Source organism: Bos grunniens, chromosome 5 (genome assembly GCF_055505025.1).
Source record: "Bos grunniens cultivar Pamir isolate PY7600 chromosome 5, Bosgru_T2T1.0, whole genome shotgun sequence".
NCBI classification, from domain to species: Eukaryota; Metazoa; Chordata; class Mammalia; order Artiodactyla; family Bovidae; genus Bos; species Bos grunniens.
The window spans coordinates 67,600,723-67,623,232 of NC_141169.1; the positions used below are offsets into that span (position 1 = coordinate 67,600,723).

The 22,510-nt window shown below is 43.5% G+C and overlaps 1 protein-coding gene across 1 annotated transcript in view; it reads right to left on the minus strand.

The window, feature by feature from the left end:
* Window positions 1-5,275: 5,275 nt before the first annotated feature.
* Window positions 5,276-22,510, minus strand: part of PAH (phenylalanine hydroxylase) — a 90,694-nt gene continuing 73,459 nt past the window's right edge. Inside the window, exons 7-13 of the mRNA XM_086401056.1 lie at window positions 21,065-21,200; window positions 19,893-19,962; window positions 16,354-16,410; window positions 12,874-12,969; window positions 12,221-12,354; window positions 7,972-8,087; window positions 5,276-5,881 (exon numbers count right to left, since the gene is read on the minus strand). Coding sequence (XP_086257182.1) covers window positions 5,838-5,881; window positions 7,972-8,087; window positions 12,221-12,354; window positions 12,874-12,969; window positions 16,354-16,410; window positions 19,893-19,962; window positions 21,065-21,200 — 653 coding nt within the window. The 3' untranslated portion in view covers window positions 5,276-5,837. The remainder of the gene's footprint in view (window positions 5,882-7,971; window positions 8,088-12,220; window positions 12,355-12,873; window positions 12,970-16,353; window positions 16,411-19,892; window positions 19,963-21,064; window positions 21,201-22,510) is intronic.

Consider the following 22,510-nt stretch of genomic DNA (forward strand, 5'->3'; position numbering starts at 1 on the left):
TGACCCACTGGTCCATCCTGCCTTGCCTTTACCCAGTCAAAATTTATTCAGCCTGTAGTGAGCAAGACAGTTTGCCGCTTCATCTGTGTACTTACTCCTCTACTTTTTTCCCCCCTTCTCCTTACTTTTGCTTAGTGAAATGATAGCCTTAAGGTTTCCCATCCTCTTCCAGGTCATGGCACCCCACTGCAGTACTCTTGCCTGGAAAATCCCATGGATGGAGGAGCCTGGAAGGCTGCAGTCCCTGGGGTCGCTGAGGGTCGGACACAACTGAGCGACTTCACTTTCACGCATTGGAGAAGGAAATGGCAACCCACTCCAACGTTCTTCCCTGGAGAATCCCAGGGACGGGGGAGCCTTGTGGGCTGCTGTCGATGGGGTCACACAGAGTCGGACACGACTGAAGTGACTTAGCAGCAGCAGCAGCAGCCAGGTCAGTGATTCCCCGTGCTGGGAGTGGGTGCTGTCCGCGGTGCTGAGACACTCACCTTCGGGAGGCTTAGATAAGTAGGGCCCTTTCCCTTCACTTACACCTTCTTCCCAGGTGGCGCTAGTGGTAAAGAACCTGCCTGCCAATGCAGAAGACAAAAGAGACTAGAGTTCAATCCCTGGGTCAGGAAAATCCCCTGGAGGAGGAAATGGCAACCTGCTCCAGTATTCTTGCCTGGAAAATTCCAAGGACAGAGGAGCCTGGTGGGCTACAGTCCATAGGATTGCAGAATCAGAGACAACTGAGTGACTTAGCATGCACTCCTCCACTCCAACCTCAGGCACATTTTCTCTTATCTGGCACTTCATGTTCATAACACCACCATTCTGTAATCTGCTGTTTTGTAATCCCAGACTTCCCTGTGCACTGGGGAATTATTTTCTCCCCCAAATGACACTCTTACAGGAGCCTCTTGTCTCCCTCCCTTTCCAAAGGACATTCTGAGGATGGGAAGTTTGGGAAAGGTTCAGCTTCCTCATTTGGAAATTTGATTTTTTGTTAGGCCAAAGAAATGGAACTTAGCAGTCTCCACAGCTTTAGTGCTGGTGGGCGCAAGGAGTATTTGGATGCTAGAGACAATTGAAAGCCTTACTAAGCCAACAGTTACCCTTTGCAAGTACTGCTGTTGTTCCAAGCTGATTCTCTCCTTCTGGGTGGTGTCAATGGCTGGAGGCTTTCAAAAAAATGCTTTAAAACATGCTCCCCCCACCCCCAAGTATGTCCTATGTGTCTTTATCTGTAGAGACCTTAACTCAGCCCCCAACTCATCTTTTGTAAAGACTCTTAGAGGTCAAAGGAATGGGGTGTGTGTGTGTATGATAGGATGAATTTCTTTTCAAAGAAACCCAAGGGCCACATATTTGAAGAGAGCCATAAGGGAAAAACTGAAAACAAAGGAATGTACATTCCTTATCGTTTCTTTCTAAGTCTAAACTCTATTCTCCCCTGACAACTCACAAGGAACAATGACAGTAAGCCTTTCGCCAGCACTCTCTCCATCTGAAAGGTGACTGCAGAAAAAGACAGGATGCAGCTGACATTTTTTGAAAACCTGTAGGAATAAAGAAGCCTCAGAGAAGACTTAAGTTTATTTCTTCTTGAATAGATAGTCTTTAATTTGCTTCTGGGAAGAATAAACTATAGACATCCAAAGCATGTACTAATTTTAATAACCTCTATGAAAGAAACTGATTTTGGGGCATCACCTCTCTCCTAAGAATGATCTGAGAAAAAATACACACTGCAGTTCATGTGAATCACCATTCACGTTTTACCCATTTAGACAGACCTGAAAACAAGCAGGTATTATTCTTCTTGCAGTTTCATCTCCTTTTGGGTCCATCTCTCAGTGAGGTACATTTTGTCTCTTTATTTTTCATAGGTGTTCTATTACTCAGAGATTGTTGTCATAAATGAAACAGTGTGTAAGACACATACAAAACAAATATTGTTAAAGAGTAACCCTGAACAATGATAACGTTATAGATGACTTGTATAGACCCTGGAGAGCTAGAATCAATTTTCTCTGCAATTGCTTCTCATTCTGAACTTATTCTTTTAAAATAATTGTGCTTCCTACAGGTGAAAAGGTAAACTGTGCCTTGAAGCTAGCAAAGTTAAAAGTAAGACTATAAATGAGGTAAAAATTCAAGGCACAGAAACTACTAGTTTCATTTCTAACATGTATCAAATCTACTATGGCTTATAGTTTTTGAAACTGAATGGGAAAGCTATTAAAAGGCAGTGATCATGTGTGTGTGTGTGTGTGTGTGTGTGTGCAGACTTCATTGAGAGGCGAAAGTTTTGATCACCTTTTTTTCCTTCTTATTTTGAACAGTCCATATTTTACTAAGCTTTCTTATTTTGTCTCCTGTGATTTTTTGCAATCTTTAGACAAGTCACTTATTGCTTTCTGACCATTTCAGCCCCACTGTGGATAACTCTGAAGTTTCACCAATGCATTTTTGTCCCCTTTATTAATTGACATTTATTAAGACCTTCCACGGTCTTCCCTGGTGGCATAGACAGTAAAGAATCCATCTGCTAAGCAGGAGACGCAGGCTCAGTCGCTGGGTGGGGAAGATCCCCTGGAGAAGGAAATGGCAAACCATTCCAGTATTCTTGCCTGGGAAATCTCTTGGACAAGGGAGCCAGGCAGGCTACAGTACAGGGGGTTGCAAAAGAGTTGGACATGACTTAGCAACTAAGCAACAACAAGCATTTCTAAATGTCAGTTTTTGAAGCAGTGTAAGATACAAACTACCTAGCCATAACCCAGCTTAAACAGGAGATAATATTTTTCTTTTAAAAAGTCATAGCCTAGAATAATATTTTTCAATAGATTTTAAATGGGAAAATCACAAGTTTAGTTGTTCTCAAATTTTTCTCGCAAAATAGTTTATTTGTGAGAGACAATCTCACGACACTCCTTGTGATTAAACTCAGAAAAAGTTTTAAAGATTGAAGAGTATTGTGCATCTACCATGTGTAACATGCCAAGGCTTTCCAGTGGTGAAAAAGATAATAAAGGTTCTTGACTTCATGAAGATGATATTTTAGTGGTAGATTCTCTGAAGCACAACTAAATGATATAACTTAGAAATTTAGAATTAAAATTTAGTTTCCTCCTTTCAGAAATTCACTGAACACTAATACTACACAGTTTTAATATTCTTCCATATATTTATTTTTTTGGACATAGCAAGATTAGCTGTCAGTAAAACATTACTATTGTTTCCTTAAAAACTGTTTACTGTGTATTGAACAAATAATAATACTAACACATGGAAATATATTGAATCCAATTGCTGTACCTTTTATATCCAGATGAAAAAAGCTAAGTACTGAGTAACACATGAAAATTTCAGAGACTAGCTTCCATCCAATACATAATTTCTTCCTGCCTAAGCTTTCACTTAGAACACACTAAATTATCTTCAGTAGGACTAAAAATCACTACAAAATAAAATAGCCAGTATAAAATACTTTATAATATTTCAGTACCAAAATCAAGAACTGTTCTAACTTACCTTTAATGTGAAGTAAAGAAACAGCTTGGAGAAGGAAAAGGCAACCCACTCCAGTATTCTTGCCTGGAAAATCCCATGAACAGAGTAACCTGTGCTACAGTCCTTGGGGTTGCAAACAGTTGGACACAACTTAGCAACTGAGCAGAGCAAAAAAATAGTTATCAAAATAGTTCCTTTGCAGGGTATTTGAACCCTAGATGAACACCAGAGAAAAAGTCCACTTCCAGTTTTAGAATCATAGCTTGTCAATGAGTTCTTCAAAGGCATGAGGAAATAGAGGAAAGAAAATCCCCCTTTCAAAGCAATGAAACTGCAGACACATTCAGACCAAATTCTTCTTTCCACCCGCCTGGCATACTTGGGCGGGTATTATTACACCCATTAATAGATTAGTGACAGCTGTTTAAAGACACGTTAGCATTTGAATTATATTTCAAGGCTGGAAGGGATCTTGATTCATCCAGTTTAACTCCTCATTGTCAGAGTAAAACCAACGTCCAAAGAGGAGAAGAGACTTATGCAAGATGACATTATTAGCAAGTGGCAGAACTGACCACCAGAAATCAGGGCTTCTCAAACTTGAGGTAGCTTGGCTGGGCATAAGAGAATAAACTGTAGTGCTTTAAAACACAAGTCTCTGTCCCATCCCCAGATATTTTATTTGGGTAAAGACCCTAACACTGGGAAAAAGTGAGGGAAGGAGAAGAAGGCGGGGGCAGAGGATGAGATAGTTGAATGGTATCACTGACTCGCAATGGACATGAGTTTGAGCAAACTCAGGGAGACTGTGAAGGAGAGGGTAGCCTGGCATGCTTCAGTCCATGGGGTTGCAAAGAGTCAGATGTGACTGAACAACAACAAGGCTCAGATTGTGCCTAGGATTTACTGTTGATAATGATACAACTGGTCTGAGAATCACACTTGCAGAAGTATTATAAAAATCATTGATGATTTAACTATTTCCATGATAAAATGATAAAGTGGGGTGAGAATTTCAAACCAAAGCTTTTAAGACACTGCTTTTGTCCCCACTGTTTCTTATATTTGTGTAGTCACATAAAATGCACAAGCAACAAAAGTCAAAATCTGTCAACTGCCCAGACTTGACTTAGATTATCACAATGATCCCCTGCAATGGATGGGAAATCTGAAACTCTGATCATTCTTTCGCGTTATAAGTTTATCCAGCTAATATATTTCTAAGGCAATGAGAGGATTATTTCATTCCAAGAAACTACAAAATTGAGAAAACTCTAAAGTTTTTCTTAATGAATTTAAAATTCTCAAATTTGTCGAAGATTTGCTATTTAATAATGTATTAATTCAATGAATATTTACTGAAAATCTACCAGTTGGGATTTTAATTAACATCTACTGCATCTTAAAGGGGCTTCTTGGGTAGTGCTAGTGGTAAAGAACCCACCTGCGAATGGAGGAAACTTAAGAGACTTGGATTCTATCCCTGGGTTAGGAAGATCCCCTGGAGGAAGAAATGGCAACCCACTCCAGTATTCTTGCTTGAAGAAACCCATGAACAGAGGAACCTGGTGGGCTACAGTCCATGGGGTTGCAAAAAGTCAGACATGACTGAAGTGACTTAGCATGTATGCATTGCATCTTAAATGTCTTCAAAATGTCTCCCCAAACAGACTTGACAATTGATTGATTGGAAAATGATACTGCAAGTTGAATCAGATGGAAAGTTCTACCACCTTCCATACCAGTGTTTATGATGATAATAAAACATACAGAAATATTTTGATATTACATTATGAATTTTAATATTTGTATTGATTTTAATAGGCTTCTGAATTAAAGAAAATCTACATAGGCAAAATAACAAAGCAGTAAGTAGAATCATAGTTCCCTGAAACAGAAAAAGACTTTTGTAGGTTAAAATTTATATTAAATCCAGAAATTCAATTCTGATAGGCTTGTGTTTCACAGTGAGGGATAGATCCCTTTAGGAATTCTCTACAGCAAATGAAAGTATTTAGGAAGGTTGAATAAAACAGGTCCCAAATTTTCATTAACTTTGATGAAATGTGACAGGTTATTGATTTTTAATTCAATTCAGAGTATGAGATTATCATCTCTAAATCACAGATGATCCCAAAAGATCTACCATTATGCTTTTGGGTATTATTAATATGCTGTCATTTCATATGATTTTATTTGTTGACCCGCCAACTTGCTCTCGAAAGGATTTAAGGCTGTCATTTTGAATTAAGACTTGTTTTTTACACTTTTTAAGATGAAATAAAAGAAGTAGGTGGATTTCCATTGAGAGATTCTCAGTTTAGGTTCTGTCCGTGACTTCACTTTAATTTCTGGAGGGCACTGCAAAGGATCTCAACTTCACCTACAAAGAAAAACAAAGGAGCCACTTATACTGTAAACAAACACCCTTCAAGTATCTGCAGTGTGTAAAAGGCTAGGGAATCAGTGGGGTGTGTGGATACACTAGGTACTACCCCAATCTTCAAGGAGCTGACAGCTTAGTTAGGGTGATAAAATCTGAGCCATTACAGATGATTCCAAGTTGTAGGAAGTGCTTAAGAGCTATTAATGTAATTAAGATTCTTCTTTCCATAGTCTATTTCTCAGGGAAGGAGTTAATAGTTTTCTCCCCAGGGAAATCACTAGCTTTTAAGTTTCCTTTTCACATGACCATCCACAGATGCTCGCAAGGGGCTAAGCCACAGAACCTAAAAGTAGGGTTCACATAGCCCCCCATCCCCACTCCATGTCAGGATTCACTGGGGCTTCATTACAAATACAAATCCCTGACTCATATCACACATTCAGGGATAGTCTTGGAGTACAACTCAGGACTATCCATTTCTAACTAGCTCTCCAAGTGATTCTGAGACACACGAGGTTGGAGAAGGCATGGTCCAAGCAGATAACTCAGCCTAGATCGCCAGACCACCAGACTAAGTAAGGTATGATGGAGTCACTTTCATTCATGCAGGTTCTCACATGCCATGGGGCCACAAGGACACAGACTCTTCATAGAAGTGGAAGGGGACTTGGAGACAGACCAGCCTTATTCCTGCCTAGGTCCTGAGGACAGTATAGAGATGATGGGGCCTTATATAAGGTCACAAAACTCTAAGGACCCTCCAGTTCCTAAATCTGTCATTCAGTGATTTTTAGAAACCTCTTATAAATAATAGTCTTTTAAAGTATTTTCGCTTTCTCAGGGGAAATGAGAAAGAGAGAAGAAAAAACAGCTATGGCCTAACCCTTCTCTCTCACACCCCAGCCTCCAGAGCCCTTGGCTGGCCTCTTCGGTGAACAGGTTATTCCAGCTGAGTGTTCAAGATGGCATCTATGGGAGGGAATCAGCCTTGGACTTTATCAAAATGGCTCATTATGGGAGGGAGGCCATACCTGATGTGAATGAGTATAATGGGCTAGTTCTACATATTAGCAGTGGTCTCAGGCAACATCACAGGGGTAGAGAGGGATACGCCAAGCCCACCAGCCCTTCTGGCCTTTGTTAGAACATTTTTACAGATAGAAACTCCCCACCCCTCGGACTAGAACTTCTCCCTTTAAGCTTGATCCTTTGGTGGTTTTTTCCATTCATTCAATAGCTCTTGAGTACTTAATATGATCTTTAGGAATATGGATAACTGCTGTGGATTTGACAGCAAACCTGACATGGCCCTCTGCTAAAGTCTAGTTTGAGAGACAGACAAGCAAACAATTATAAAATAAAAATAAAATAAAAAACCTATGATAAGTGCTCTGAGAGAGGGATCTATGGGAAGGCCAAAACGTAGGAGGGACACCCAAACCAGGCTTACCCTAAGAAGAGACATGTATGAAGATTAAAAGATAAACTGGGATGGGGTCCCTAAATGGGAGTGGTAAAGAGAGTATTTTAAACAAAAACTGTATAGGCAAAGGCCAGGGGAAAGCATGGGAACTAAGAGCTGGTCAGTGTTGCTCGAGGGGAATTTGAAGGCTAGAAAGAATCAGGAGATGAACACAATAGCACAATGACTTTTTAAGAACAACTATTATAATATTCTTGTTGTCCAGAAAAAATAAAAGGTCAATGGATGAACTACTCTGTGGCTGATAAAGTAGATAAAAATTTATCCTTAGGAGCTGGTATTCCAGGCAGAGTAAGGTCCAGTGGACACTTAGAGGGAAAGGAGTGAAAATGCAAAGGAGAAAGAGGAACGTGGCAGCAACAAGCCAGGGTGGAAAGGTGGTGGGTCATCAGAGGTGGCATGGGGTCCAGGAAGGTCAAAGCAGAAAGGACACTCAAGGCAATTCTGGCTTTTTATTGCTAAGTTTTTCTCTCTCAATAAGTCAGTGGCTTCCCTGGAAATGCTTTTCTTAAATATTTAATACATTTCTTACTGTTCCTCTGACGAAGGTAAGAAAACACAATCCTCTATGAGAGAATGGCCTCGAAGGGCATATGTTACTTACTACTGATGGAGTCAGCCAAAATCTTAAGTTGCTGGGTGTTGTCCAAGACCTCAATCCGTTGAGTGTATGGGTCATAATGAACTGAGAAGGGCCGTGGAATTGTGGCAGCAAAGTTCCTGAAACCAAAATCATAGGTCTGAATGAAGGCTACCATTTGGGGAAAAATAATTTTAAAAGATTTTTCATTGGCATTCACTTGGTTATTAGTAGCATTGAAACCTCACCAGGGGCTTTAGTACTGGGCTGAGAAGTGAAATGGAGTTTTAGGTCTTCTTTGGGAAGCCTTTGTATGTGGTAGGTGTGTCTGTGTGTATACAAACACACTTATGCACATGCCTCCAAAATGTCAGAAGTAGCTTACAATAAAAGCACAGTATACAATAAGACCAAATTCTTATCATTAAACAAAATAAAAGGAGTAAGTAAAACCTAGCCAAAGAATGTTATAGAAGAAAAAAAAAAATCTCTGAGATGCTTGACCATCAATGCAAAGAAAGAAACATGGTTCCCAAAGTTGAAGACAACACTATGAATGAAACTCAACATGGATTGAGGGCCTCCTATGTTTGAGAACCATAGCAAGTTTCAACTGTTTTATACTCTTAACAACTATTATCACTAAATTAGTCTTCATAAAAACCTTAAGAGGAAGGTACCATTTTACTATTCCCATTTTATGATGAGGAAACCGAGGCTTGAGGAAGCTAAATAACTACTAAGGCCATGCTGGCAATACATTATAAAGAAGGGAAAGGACACGGGTAGTCTGAATCTGGCCTGGCCCTCCCTGGCGCATCACTCCTGGGCCTGGGAGGAATCTTTTATTAGTGACTATGGATGCATGAAGAATAAGTGGTTAAGTATCCTTCCCCATCTCTTCTTTGGAAAAAGCTTTCTCAGTGCAGCTGGTGACATGAACCAGAATAGTAGTAGACGCCTGTGGCTCTGCCTGCTCTTCCTCTCTTCCCTCTTATTCCCAGGCGCCCCTTATTTTTTCTGTGGGGAATCGACCTCCCCCACTGCGGGTATATGAATTGAACTATCAGTCTGAGGCCCACTCAGCCCTCCTCAGATCAAGCAGCCAGGTGTGTGAACAAACTCAGACCCATCTCTGCTAGAACTTGAATACCGAAATTGAAAATGGTTGGCATGGTTTCTTTTAGTCGGGATGCTCTGAGGGTATCCCAGAGATGCTCAGATCCCTTCCTTTTTTGAACTGTGTTCTTTAGAATTCTCTTTCATTCTGTGAGCCAGCTCTCAGCAGATGAGAGCTTTTGTGTCTCCTCTGGGCTCTAGACACTAGCAGTGAGTGAGTGCGCTCCGTCATGTCCAACTCTCTGCCACCCCATGGACTATATAGCCCACCAGGCTCCTCCACCCATGGGATTTTCCAGGCAAGAATACTGGAGTGGGTTGCCATTTCCTCCTCCAGGGGATCTTCCTGACCCAGGGAATGGACCCGTGTCTCCTGCATTACAGGCAGGTTCTTTACCACCGAGTCACCAGGGGAAGTGAACACTAGCAGAGCTGGTGGGATTTCAAAGAGAGGCCCATGTCCTGGCAAGGTCTTCCCTGTTGGCCTGGGGCTGAGAACTTCCTGAAGGGCCTGTCCATATGGGAATCTCAGTGCAACTCAGCAGTTAAGAGTACTGGCTCTGAGTTCCACTGCCTGAGTCCACACCCTGGGCCAGCCACTTACTAGCTGTATGACTCTGAGTGAGTTACTTACCCCTTCAATGTTTCTGTACCCCTATCTGCAATTTGTGATCTTATTTAATGACTAAATGAATTAATATCTGAAAAGCACCGAGAACAGTGTTTGGTACAAAATAGCTACCAGGCATCTAGAAAAGTTAAAGTGTTAGTCTCTCACATGTGTCCGACACCATGGCATGTAGCCCACCAGGCTCCTTGGTCCATGGGACTCTCCTGGCAAGAATACTGGAGTGGCTAGTCATTCCCTTCTCCAGGGGATCTTCCCGACCCCAGGGGTCAAACCCCTGTCTCATTCATTGCAGGTGGATTCTTTACTGTCTGAACCACCTTACCTGTGACTATAATTACCTTGGTGGATTAATGCATGAACTCACAAAAATCCATAACCCTAAAGGAGTCCCAGGAATGGCAAAGTGGAACCTTTAGGGCTACAGGAAGACTAGGTTCCCAGTAAGGGTGAAAATTTAGGAGAAAAATGGGAAAGAATGGCAGGAAGGACCTAAGGGCCCTGGAGAAAAGAGTAAAGGGAATCATTTGGGGTCAAAGAAAGTACATTTGTGGGCTACCATTTTACTGTTGGTTACCTAAGTCTGGTGCATTCAAAGCTGACATGCCCAGCTTCATGGGATCCCAGAAGCCTGTAAGACTTATATTTATTATGCATCACTGCTAAGATATAGCAAAAGAAGTGGTAAAAATGGATTCATGGTTGCCCTGTCTAAGTAGACCTTCTGCCCAGACTATCTCCTGCTGGGAGCAGTGTGGCTCTAGCAGGTTGATGGCAGAGCCATCTTCTTGGAGGGCTGAGAGTCTCAGAGTCTTGGTACCACTCCACCAGTCTGGTGCTGAATTGCCTCTGCGATTGGCACATTTGCCAATTACTCACTAATTCAGAGGATGAGATGGTTGGATGGCATCACGACCCAATAGACATGAGTTTGAGCAAACTCCAGGAGACAGTGAAGGACAAGCAAGTCTGGTGTGCTGCAGTCTGTGCGGTCGCAAAGAGCCTGACATGACTTAGCAACTGGACAATAGCAATACCGAGTGCTTGCTATGTGTCTGGCACTGTTCCTGAAGTGGAAGGAAAGAACAGAAAGGACAAAACTCCCTATCCTCATAGACCTTAAATCATACAAGATTTTAGACATTAATAAGTACTAGGGATAAAAGTAAATCACAGCGTGGGTAAGGACTACTTGGGGGGAGAGGGCTGGGTAGTGATTTTAAGGAAGTTGGTTAGAGAAAGACACACAAAAAAGGGTAAGTGTGGGTAAAGGCGTCAAGGCTGTAGAATCAAGATTTCCAGGAGAAATATCAATAACCTCAGACATGCAGATGACACCACCCTCATGGCAGAAAGTGAAGAGGAACTAAAAAGCCTCTTGATGAAAGTGAAAGAGGAGTCAAAAAGTTGCCTTAAAGCTCAACATTCAGAAAACGAAGATCATGGCATCTGGCCCCATCACTTCATGGGAAATAGACGGGGAAACAGTGGAAACAGTGTCAGACTTTATTTTGGGGGGATCCAAAATCACTGCAGATGGTGACCACAGCCATGAAATTAAAAGATGCTTACTCCTTGGAAGAAAAGTTATGACCAACCTAGATAGCATATTGAAAAGCAGAGACATTACTTTGCCAACAAAGGTTCGTCTAGTCAAGGCTATGGTTTTTCCAGTGGTCATGTATGGATGCGAGAGTTGGACTGTGAAGAAGGCTGAGCACCGAAGAATTGATGCTTTTGAACTGTGGTATTGGAGAAGACTCTTGAGAGTCCCTTGGACTGCAAGGAGATCCAACCAGTCCATTCTGAAGGAGATCAGCCCTGGGATTTCTTTGGAAGGAATGATGCTGAAGCTGAAACTGCAGTACTTTGGCCACCTCATGCGAAGAGTTGACTCATTGGAAAAGACTCTGATGCTGGGCGGGATTGGGGGCAGGAGGAGAAGGGGATGACAGAGGATGAGATGGCTGGATGGCATCACTGACTCGATGGACATGAGTCTGAGTGAACTCCGGGAGTTGGTGATGGACAGGGAGACCTGGCGTGCTGCGATTCATGGGGTGGCAAAGAGTTGGACACGACTGAGCAACTGAACTGAACTGAACTGAAAGGCTGAAGGGGTGGGGGGTGAGTTATGCACATACGTGGGAGATTAAAGTGACAAGGGACTTTGTGGGGTGAGAAGACACCTAGGGCTGTTTGACGGGGGTACCTCTGTGGCCACTCTGAACATAGCAGAGTTCAGGGGTGGACCTGGTGGCCGCACTGAGCAAGGATAAGGTGGTAGGCCTGTCTGCAGGGATCATCATGTTTGGCTAACAAGCTATGAAATGGGGTCCTGCAAAGGAAGGCACTTCTCTCAACAGGGAGTGGAAAGAGAGAGGGTGGGGAGAGAATACTGTCCGATGCACGCCGCTGCTGTAGGCACTGGAGTCCATTCTCCTGCCCAACCTCCCACAGGCCGGCGGCACCAGGTCAAGTCAGGAGGTCCCAAGGGCTGCTGGCCCACCGTGGTTACCATCTCACCTCACTTTCTCCTTGGCATCATTAAAACTCTCAGCCACATAATACAGAGGCTGGAACTCTGTGATCGTATACTCCTGGACAGCGGTCTTCTCCAGTTCCAGAGGAAGGAGCTTTGGCTTGTCTGATAGGCAATACTGCGGGTCCCAAATGGAAAGTCGTCATGGTTACGTCAGGGCTGCTGGTCCCTGCCGCGTCCCCTAGGCTATTTGTGCATCCCCTCCCACCTTATCCTGATTCCTTCCATACCCTAGTCCCAATGCAGATGAACTAAATTATTTGCACATACTAGACAGTAATCAGGATCAAAAGGAATATTTTACCCCAACCATTTTCAGGTAAGGTTGATCAACAGAGGGTGTGGGAGCAGCCACATTTTCTAGCATGTGTTTGTCTATGTCCCAATGCACAGTTCAATCCTAGATTCAGGAGGCCCCTCTGGTTTGGAGACCTATGTATCTGCAGTTCAATTTCAATTTCTAAATCCCATAGTCATGACCAAATCATAGCTGCTAAGAGGTCAATCACTTGAGGAGAAACTCCAAGGTTCAGTTTCAAAGTGGATATAAGAGGGTTTTGACAGCATAAAGGGAAAATGAATGGTCTGCTGTACCTACCACTCTCAAATCCATCCATAGTTCCTGTTCAGTTCATACCTGTAATTCACCAAAGGATGACAGGAGCCCAGCACCATATGCCTTTATGGAGTCTCCTTGCTTGCAGAGCCCAAACTCCACAGTAAACCAGTAAATCTGAAATGGAAAGTCAAGTTGAAAGCATACACAAGGAAGCAGCAGGTGACCCAGGGCCAGAGACAAGGTGCCCAGGTGTGAGTTTGTGCAGGTCTATGCTCTGAATCAGCCTGATCTGGGGTCATGGTTTTGTGTGCTATGCCTTACCCTATCCAGTTACCTGTTGAATTAAGAGTTGGCTGAATGCAAGATGCTGAAGCTGAAACTCCAGTACTTTGGCCACTTGATATGAAGAATTGACTCCTTGGAAAAGACCCTGATGCTGGGAGGGATTGGGGGCAGGAGGAGAAGGGGATGACAGAGGATGAGATGGCTGGATGGCACCAACTCAATGGACATGAGTTTGAGCAGGCTCCAGGGATGACAGGGAGGCTGCTGTGCTGCAGTCCATGGGGTTGCAAAGAGTCAGACACGACTGAGTGATTGAACTGAACTGAACTGAATGCAAGATATGATGGGAAGTTGTGGGAGAGCATTAAGGAAGCCCCCAAAGGATACTCCCAACAAGCCACTCTCTATGACAGGAACTCCTCCACCCCTTCCGCTTTCTTCTCTGTGGCATCAGCTAGAGGGAGTTGCTCCCCCAAGTTGGTTGGAGTTACCAGACAATCCCATCAGGCTCAGTGGGAGGTAGGGAATTGGGTCATGATAGAATCAGTGAGGGAGTATCCTGTCATCTGTGTGGCTGAACCACGCCAACTCCATTTTGTCAGCTCCATCTAAGCCTGAAGTCCTAACCCTATCCTTTTCTGCATGGTTGAACTTTAGTCTACTCACAAGGACTGCACCAAATAAGTTCCTCATCAACTTTTATCCTTCTTATCTGATATAAAAACTTCATCTGATATATAAAAACTTTTGCTGAGGCAGATGGGTAATGCTTCTCAAGAAATAATGGTCATGAGACCTTCCGGGGGAGGAAAAAACCCCTACTCCTGACAGTGTGAACCTGCTTCTCTCTTAGTAATCAGATTCTACCCTTAGCTTTGGCCCCTTTAATTAATTAATAAATTTAATTTGGCTGCACTTGATCTTGTAGCGTTGGCCCCTTTAATCCCCCGTACCCTTTTTGTGGCATAGAGTGTGGTTGCCAAAGCCTCTGGCTGCTGTCTACCCACCCTTTCCTGCATGTAAGTTACCCACAATACAGAAGGTAGTAGTTCTGGAAAAGCTACCAGGGATGAGACAGGTGCTAAAGTTAAACGAGCTGATGGATACGAGCCACTAATCCAAGAATCGGTTTAAAATGCAGACTCTTAATGGTGACAAATAAAAGATCTTATTTGTGGTAAAAAAAAAAAAAAGTTACCCACAATAAACTTCATCACTGCATTTTATTGAGTTATCTGCTTCCTTATTTGGCCTCAGAGTTCTAAGGTTATTATTCAATATCCCCACCATCCAAAAATCTGTGTTAAAACCCTGTCAGTCACTGCACTCAGCCTCCCAAAAAACCAAGTCTTTTTCTTTCAATAGCTCCCAGTGCAACATGTCCCAGATAAATGGCTTGGGAAATAAGGTCCTAGAATTGATTCCTGGGTCAGGAACATCCGCTGCAGAAGGGATAGGCTACCCACTCCAGGATTCTCAGGCTTCCCTTGTGGCTCAGCTGGTAAAGAATCCACCTGCAATGTGGGAGACCTAGGTTTGATCCCTGTTGGGAAGATCCCCTGGAGAAGAGAAAGGCTACCCACTCCTGTATTCTGGCCTGGAGAATTCCATGGATTGTATAGTCCATGGGATCGCAGAGAGTCAGACACGACTGAGTGACTTTCACTTTCTTTCCTACTATACGGCCAAGAGAAAGCCAAGGCCCAGGGTTTCAAGGGAAGTCTGTTTATTGCACTAGAGAATGTGAATGGCAACTCACTCCAGTACTCTTGCCTGGAAAATCCCATGGACAGAGGAGCCTGGTAGGCTGCAGTCCATGGGGTCGCAAAGAGTCGGACACGACTGAGTGACTTCACTTTCACTTTTCCCTTTCATGCATTGGAGAAGGAAATGGCAACCCACTCCAGTGTTCTTGCCTGGAGAATCCCAGGGACGGCAGGGCCTGGTGGGCTGCCATCTATGGGGTCGCACAGAGTCGGACACGACTGAAGCGACTTAGCAGCAGCAGCAACTGCAGAGAATGTGAAACCTGGGAAGGCTGTCAGAACAGAGTCAGTCTGAGCTCCTCACATACAGATGAGACATCTTTAACCCAGAGAGGTCAAGTTACATACATACAGTGACACAGCATCTCAAGGGCAGACCAAGGGGCCCAAGATTATTCCCAGATCAGTATATTAATAATAAGATTATTTTTGAGAAGCTAGGTTGGTAATGAATACTTTTATCATAATTACAGCAGGTAACTTAATGCTCTGTGTTTGAGTTTATTTTTTTCTTACAAATGAGAGGTTCGATCAAGTTCTGCAGTTTCCTTGAAAGTTGCTTTTTGTATCACCACAGCATCTGGCGTTTAAAAACTTACATCCACACAAATTTAACTCTTTTGATCCTCAAGATCCTCATGATGTACTTTTGAGATGGAAATGATATAAAAAATTGTATCCATTTTTAGAGGTGAGGGTGCAAAAGCTACTTGCCCAAGGTCTCAGAGCAGCTGGGCAGTGAGAAAGGATCTGGGAGGTTTCAACCTTCTCTTAAATTAAATTCACAAACTTCTAAACAGATATATCATAATGGCAGGGAAGCCTGGAGTGCTGCAGTCCATGGAATGGCAAAGAGTCAGACACAACTGAGCAACTGAACTGAACTGAACTGAATGATATGTGTGCATTAATCTGTAGTCCCTAGTTCCGTTATATAGTTTTATTTCTTTTCTTCCAAGCTGAGCATATTATTTAAAAATGTGGCCTAGAGGTTAGGGAGGGAATCACTCAAGTTGGAAAGGGGTCTACAGGAAGGAAAGCCCCTGCTGTGGTGCTCATCCATGGTGTCTATGGATGACAGTCATCATACTCCTGGGGAAGAGAGTGTTTGGTTAGAAGGGAAAAGCCAGTTCCCACTTCTACCTTGGATCTGAGAAAGGAAAGATCCAATGCTGGCTCCAGTGTTAGGTAGAAAGTAAATATTTTGTTTTCAAAGATGTGAATCTAGACGACTACCTACCCACTCAAGGGGGTTCTCAACGACTATCATTATAGCCTGTTGGTGCTTTCAAGACATACTGTTTAAAGTTACATGTAAACATCTGCATGTAGTTGATTTCAAAATCAAACCACTAAGAAGAAGTCAAAATGTGAAATGTCACTTGTGCAAATGTAAGCAAGGCATTCAGATTTTTTCTTTTTTCAAATGATCTGGCTTTCAGGAAAGCAGCAAAGTTTCAAAGGCCCAAGACATTCCCACCATCCACCAGGGAGAGAGGGTACTTACTGTTGCAAGTTTTTCAATGTACTCATCAGGTGCACCCAGGGAGGCAAGGCCAATCTCCTGTAACGGCAGAGAAACCGGCACTGACATGGCTGGGGTCTGCTGACCTTCAACCTTGACTCTCAGATCCAACCTCGTATTTGACCACAGGAAGGGGATGGGTGGCTAGATACATTCAGAAGGGCCCAGGTAGACTCTCAACTGTTCTGTCAAGGCTTCCCTGACCACACTTCACAGAATCACAGATCTCAAGGATGGAGGAAGCCTTTCTCCATCACTTGGTCCTCTATTCACTTTACAAAAGAGAAAACCAAGGCACAGAGAAAAGAGATGACCTGCTCAAGGTCACACGGTAGGTTGTGTCTAATGTTTCAAGTCCTGATTATCCTTCCACAGTTCAAGTGGAATATTCCTGGTGCACCAGATGGGACTTCATCAAGCCCCCTGAAGATACCATAGGAGACTTGCTGTGAAGTGCTTGACATCTGTCCAGGTATATGCATAGCTGGAGAGTCTGAGATGTCACGGGCCACCTCTTATTACAGGTCCCAACTCAGAAGCCCCTAGTGGTCTCTGACTCTTTTACAGCATTTGCTCCAGACTGATTTGCAGCAGACAAAGCACATACATATATATACAAATATATATATGTGTGTGTGCATATATATTATATTTCTTTCCTACTAATATGCATTCATTCATTCCAAAAATATTTATTGAATGCCTTCTATGTGACGGGCAATGTACAAAATTGATAAAGATTCCTGACTTTTACATTTAAGTGGATAAACAGTAAATAATAAGCATGTCATAAGGTGATAAGTTCTTCGAAAAGAAGAACTTTCTCTTGGAGAAAGGGACAAGGGGGATCCAGCGTGCCAGAGAAGCAGGGGTGGGGTCGGGGGCTTTGATTGCCCTATCCTTCATCTTCTGTTTTTGGCTGTACCGGGTCTTTGTTGCAGCTTGCAGGCTCAGTAAGTGCAGCATGCAGCTTCTCTAGGCATGCGGGATTAGTTGCTCTGCAGCATATGGCATCTTAGTTCCCCAACCAGGGATAGAATCGAACCTTCGAATGCCTGCATTGGAAGGCAGATTCTTAATCTCTGAACCATCAGAGAAGTCCCGAGGCTGTGATTTTAAATAAGGCTCCAGAATGGTTTTAAAAAATCACTGTGTTGCTGTTGTTCAATCTCGAAGTCATGTCAACTCTTTGCAACCCCATGGACTGAGGCATTCCAGGCTTCCTGTGCTTCACTCAATTTGCTCAAACTCATATCCATTGAATCGGTGATGCCATCCAACCATCTCATTCTCTGTCACCTCCTTTTCTTCTTGCCCTCAATCTTTCCCAGCATCAGGGCCTCTTCTAATGAGTCAGTCATCACATGAGGTGGCCAAAGTACTGGAGCTTCAGCTTTAGCGTCAGTCCTTCCAATGAACATTCAGGGTTGATTTCTTTTAGGATCGACTGGTTTGATCTCCCTATAGTCCAAGGGACTCTCAAAAGTCTTCTCAAGCACCACAATTTGAAAGCGTCATTGGAAAGGTGATATTTGAGCAAAGACTTGATGAAAGTGAGGCTGTTATTGGCTCTGATGATAGCGGAGGAAAGAGCATTGTACAGGCCAAATGCACAGCCCGTGAAAAATCCCTTTAAGGAGAGGCAATGTCCTCCTCCAGGGGATCTTCCCGACTCAGAGGCTGAACCCACGTCTCTTACGTCTCTTGAACTGGCAGGCGCGTTCTTTACCACTAGCACCACCCGGGAAGCCCAAGTCTAACAGAAGTCATCATCAATAAATGCAGGTTGAAAGGGTTCCCTGTTCTCATAGCCACTATTCTTTGTGAGCCCAGATCTTGCCTAAAACAAGGAACCCAAAGTGGTTCATCCCCAGTCCATTCTGCACTCCAGTGGGAAACTAGTCCTGCTTTTAGATCAAAAAAGAATATGCTCAGGGAACTCAAAATAACTCTCTGCTTTGGAACTGCCCAGGTCAAAATTGGAACCAGGAACATGGATGAGCCAGAAGCTCCTGTCTGCTGACTCAGGTAACTTCCAACCCCTCTGTGGGGATCCCCAAATTGGAAATGGCTTAAGGAGGATGGCCATTTAGCCTCTGACTGGGAAGTAAAACTTTTAGTAATGAGAATAAAAACTTCCAGTCCTAGTTTGATAGCAATCTATGACATCTTGGCAGCAGGAACCACACTTCTGAAAGTCAGCTACTCCTGTGGTGACACTTGCACAGCAAAGGTTCACCTAATTTCTAAACACTCCCACTTCTAAAAGTCCAACAATCTCTGAACTTCGCAATTCCCCCAAGCCCACATAAGGTGGCTCAGTGGCAAAGAATCTGCCTGCCAATGCAGGAGGCACAGGAGACAGGGGTTCAATCCCTCGGTTTGTTAGATCCCCTGGAGGAGGAAATGGCAACCCACTCTGGTATTCCTGCCTGGAGAATACCATGGACAGAGGAGCCTGGTGGGCTACAATCCATGGGGTCGCAAAGAGTCAGACATGACTGAGCATCTAACACACATAAAAGCAGTTGTTTTCTTTGTTTAGAGAGGCTGTGTCTAAAAAGTACAGTTTTTCCTTGTTCAGTAAGCAGTTAATTTTGCTCTCTGTTTATTTCAGCTGCCATGTAGCAGCCTCCTCATTCAAGAGTAGAAATAGTTCTTTCTTTCTGGCTAAAGGAATATGCTTAAGTGATTCACATACAATCCCATTACTATGAAACTCATCCTTGGCCCAGCATTTGCTCATAGGTCATTCTATTTGATCGTTATTCCTCCTTGTGAGGAAGGAGACTATCAGGAAGGGCTCTTTATTGATCCACTTCTGTGGTGACTGGCAACTTGCTCCGGGCTACTCAGCACTACCATTCCACTCTCCCACCATCCCAGTTGCCCAGCCATGGTTTGGGGCTGCCTCTCAGTGCCAGAAGAGAATTTGTAGGATTCTTTCACTCATCCAAAAAGCATTTTTGAGCCTGCTTACCACTGTAATAGATGAATCAAAGCTTAGCTTGCTGCCTTGATGATGGTGAGAAGGCAGCTGGCTCTTTATTTTTTGCCATGAGTCAGCCTATTGGCACTAGAGTCTTGGCAAATGCCATCTTACTTACTTAAAACATATACAAAAATGATTGCCTGATAAGGTAGAAAGTGGCAAAGACCCAAAATATGAGGGGAAGGATCCACGAGAACTTGGAAGAAGACAAGGTTACTTCTGCATGGGGATCTGGGAGGTTTTCACAGATGAAAAGGCTCTTAAACTACATCCAGTAGGACAGGTGAAATTAGCTAAGTCAATAACACACAATTCCTAGGACAACCAAATCACCAGCTCCATGCTGTGGTCCCTGAAACTGGTAATTAGCCAGCCCCATGGGACCACATTCCCACCTGTGATGGGGTCACAGAACTATACCTGGATTCCACCCTCGCAGAGGACATGGGAGCCCCTCCATGGGTTCAATTTATCTGAGCAATCCAGGTCTCACCCTGTAACTAGAAGTCTAGAGAAATTAACTGCTCACCTGGGAAAACTGGGCAAAGCTGCGATCCGAAAACAAGGGTACATGTCCCAAGAGCTCGTGGCATATGTCCCTGAAAAACAAAAAGCACAGAGCTTGGAGGGGAGGAGGGCTATAAGCTATGCAGGACTCAGTCTTTCTACACAAGGAATGGGCAGAAAGCAACAAGCAACTCATTCAGTCTTATAACCTCATTCCTAAGAATAAGGGGTATGTAAGGCTTGGTATCAGTTGAAACAAGATACAAGAGAAAAAGAAGAAGGGAAAAGAAATGTAAGGGACAGGACAGAACACAGTAGCCAGGGGATTTTGAGCATATGCCCAGTGGGATGCAGAACAAAAGAGCCAGTACACCTATGGGCAGCCATACACCTGAATGAACTGTGGATCACAAACACTTCCCATCCCAAGTCTTCTCCTTGGTATTGACATCCCTGGGCAGATACAATATGCTCAGTTATTCTCCATGAGAACTAAATAATAATAGTAGAAGTAATAATAACAGTAACAACAACAATAATAATATTAATGATGCTCCTGTCTTATCCTGGAGGGGGCTGACACTGGTTACAGGAGGAAACTTACATTTATTTAACACTCTAGGTGCCAGATTTACTAGTAATAGGTCTTTTCTGATTTCTAGTAATGAATTTTGTAGGCTGGGAAAGATCATTTGGGGTATCCTGCTGACTGATCACATAAACTACTTCAGTTCTAGCTGTCTAAGGAGATGGCTACATGCAAAAATAAGAAGCATAGTGGCCAGACATTCTGTATCTTCAGCTGAGACCCAACCTAGGCAAAGAGATGAGAATCATCTAGATGTGATCCAGGAATCAGGAAGTGTTGAGACCACCTGGCTGTCATTTGTTCCTATTCCCATTTGGCATTTCATAGCTTTGACTTTTCTACAGTCTCTTTGGAATTTGAATGTGAACTCTCATTCTCTCATCTGAACCTTTGATTCAGAAGATGCCTAAATCTCCAATCAGTACAGTCTATTTGGATGGGGAAAATCCCCAGAAGAGATGAAATTCCCTTGTTGCACTATCATCAAACAATGCAGGCAATGAGTCCTGTGGACCAGCCCACAGTGAGTCCCAGCCTTGTTCCTGGAGCCGGGTGAGATGCAACTCACTGTGGCTAGAAACTGATAGCAAAAGGACAGTACTCACGGTTCTGGTGTATACATGGGCTTAGACCCATGTCTGATGTACTGAGTGCAGTGGAAGACTCGGAAAGCCAGGCCACCCAAGAAATCCCGAGAAGAGAGCAGGCCAGCCACTGGTCGGAGGCGGAAACCAGTGCAACCTGGGAAGCAGAGGAGAAAGAAAACTCAGAGCCCATCACAGGGAGCCAGAGGGGCCTGAAGACCACTGGGGAGGAAAGCAGTACATTCAACTGTCCAAGAGCACGGACATGGACGCCAAGCAGAACTGACTTCAAATCTATGCTTTAGTACTTTCTAGCTGGGTGATCTGGGTCAGGCCACTTCACCTCTCTGAGCCTGTTTTCTCATGGGCAAAATGTGGGGAAATATTTCTTAAGATTATTCTGAGAATCAGAAGAGCTAATAAGTATAAAAGACTTAGAGCCTAGCACATGGAAACTTCCAGTAAATTTAAACTTTCATTACTGTTTGTTAGGGTGGAACACTTATTCCTTACTTCTCATGTTTCCAGAGTAGCAGGGAATTTTCATTCTGCTTCCCAGGAGGGAAGAATATGAAAGGAGCACTTCTAGCTTTTCTGTAGTGCTTTCCATATAGCTCATATAGGTATACCCCATGAGGAACAGTGACTTCTCTGACTGAGAGTTTGCGAAGAGGAAATGAATATTCTCAACTTCACCCTCTCTGCCCTTTCTCTCTTGACTGTCCACACAGGAACACATTCTAGTCTGCTTTTAGCCAGCCAATGACTAGATACTGTGCCACTGAATTAATTGGCAAGTTAGTTTACCTAAGCCAGGGGTGAAACATTAGAAAGTCCATTTTGCCTACACATCTATACCACATTCTTGAAGCAGCTTCTATTGGTAATAAAATACCAATACCATTTTGATCACCCATCCTCTGGCTCTTGTATCTGTCTCTCAATCTCCCTAATTTCAGACTTGGAAGGAGAATGGTAACGACCATGATCATGATAGTAATAGCTGCTGCTGCTGCTGCTAAGTCGCTTCAGTCGTGTGCAACTCTGTGTGACCCCATAGACGGCAGCCCACCAGGCTCCCCCGTCCCTGGGATTCTCCAGGCAAGAACACTGGAGTGGGTTGCCATTTCCTTCTCCAATGCATGAAAGTGAAAAGTGAAAGTGAAGTCGCTCAGTCGTGTCCAACTCTTAGGGACCCCATGGACTGCAGCCCACCAGGCTCCTCCGTCCATAGGATTTTCCAGGCAAGAGTACTGGAGTGGGGTGCCATCGCCTTCTCCATAGTAATAGCTAACACTGTATCATACCCACCATGTGTCAGACACAGGTTTAAGCACTTTATATACACGAATTAATCCTCATCGTAACTCTAGGAAGTAGAGCTCCTATTCTCTGCACTTTACAGATGGGGGACCTGAGAAGATGCAGCGATTAAAGCTCTGCCCAAGGTCACAGCTACCAGCACTC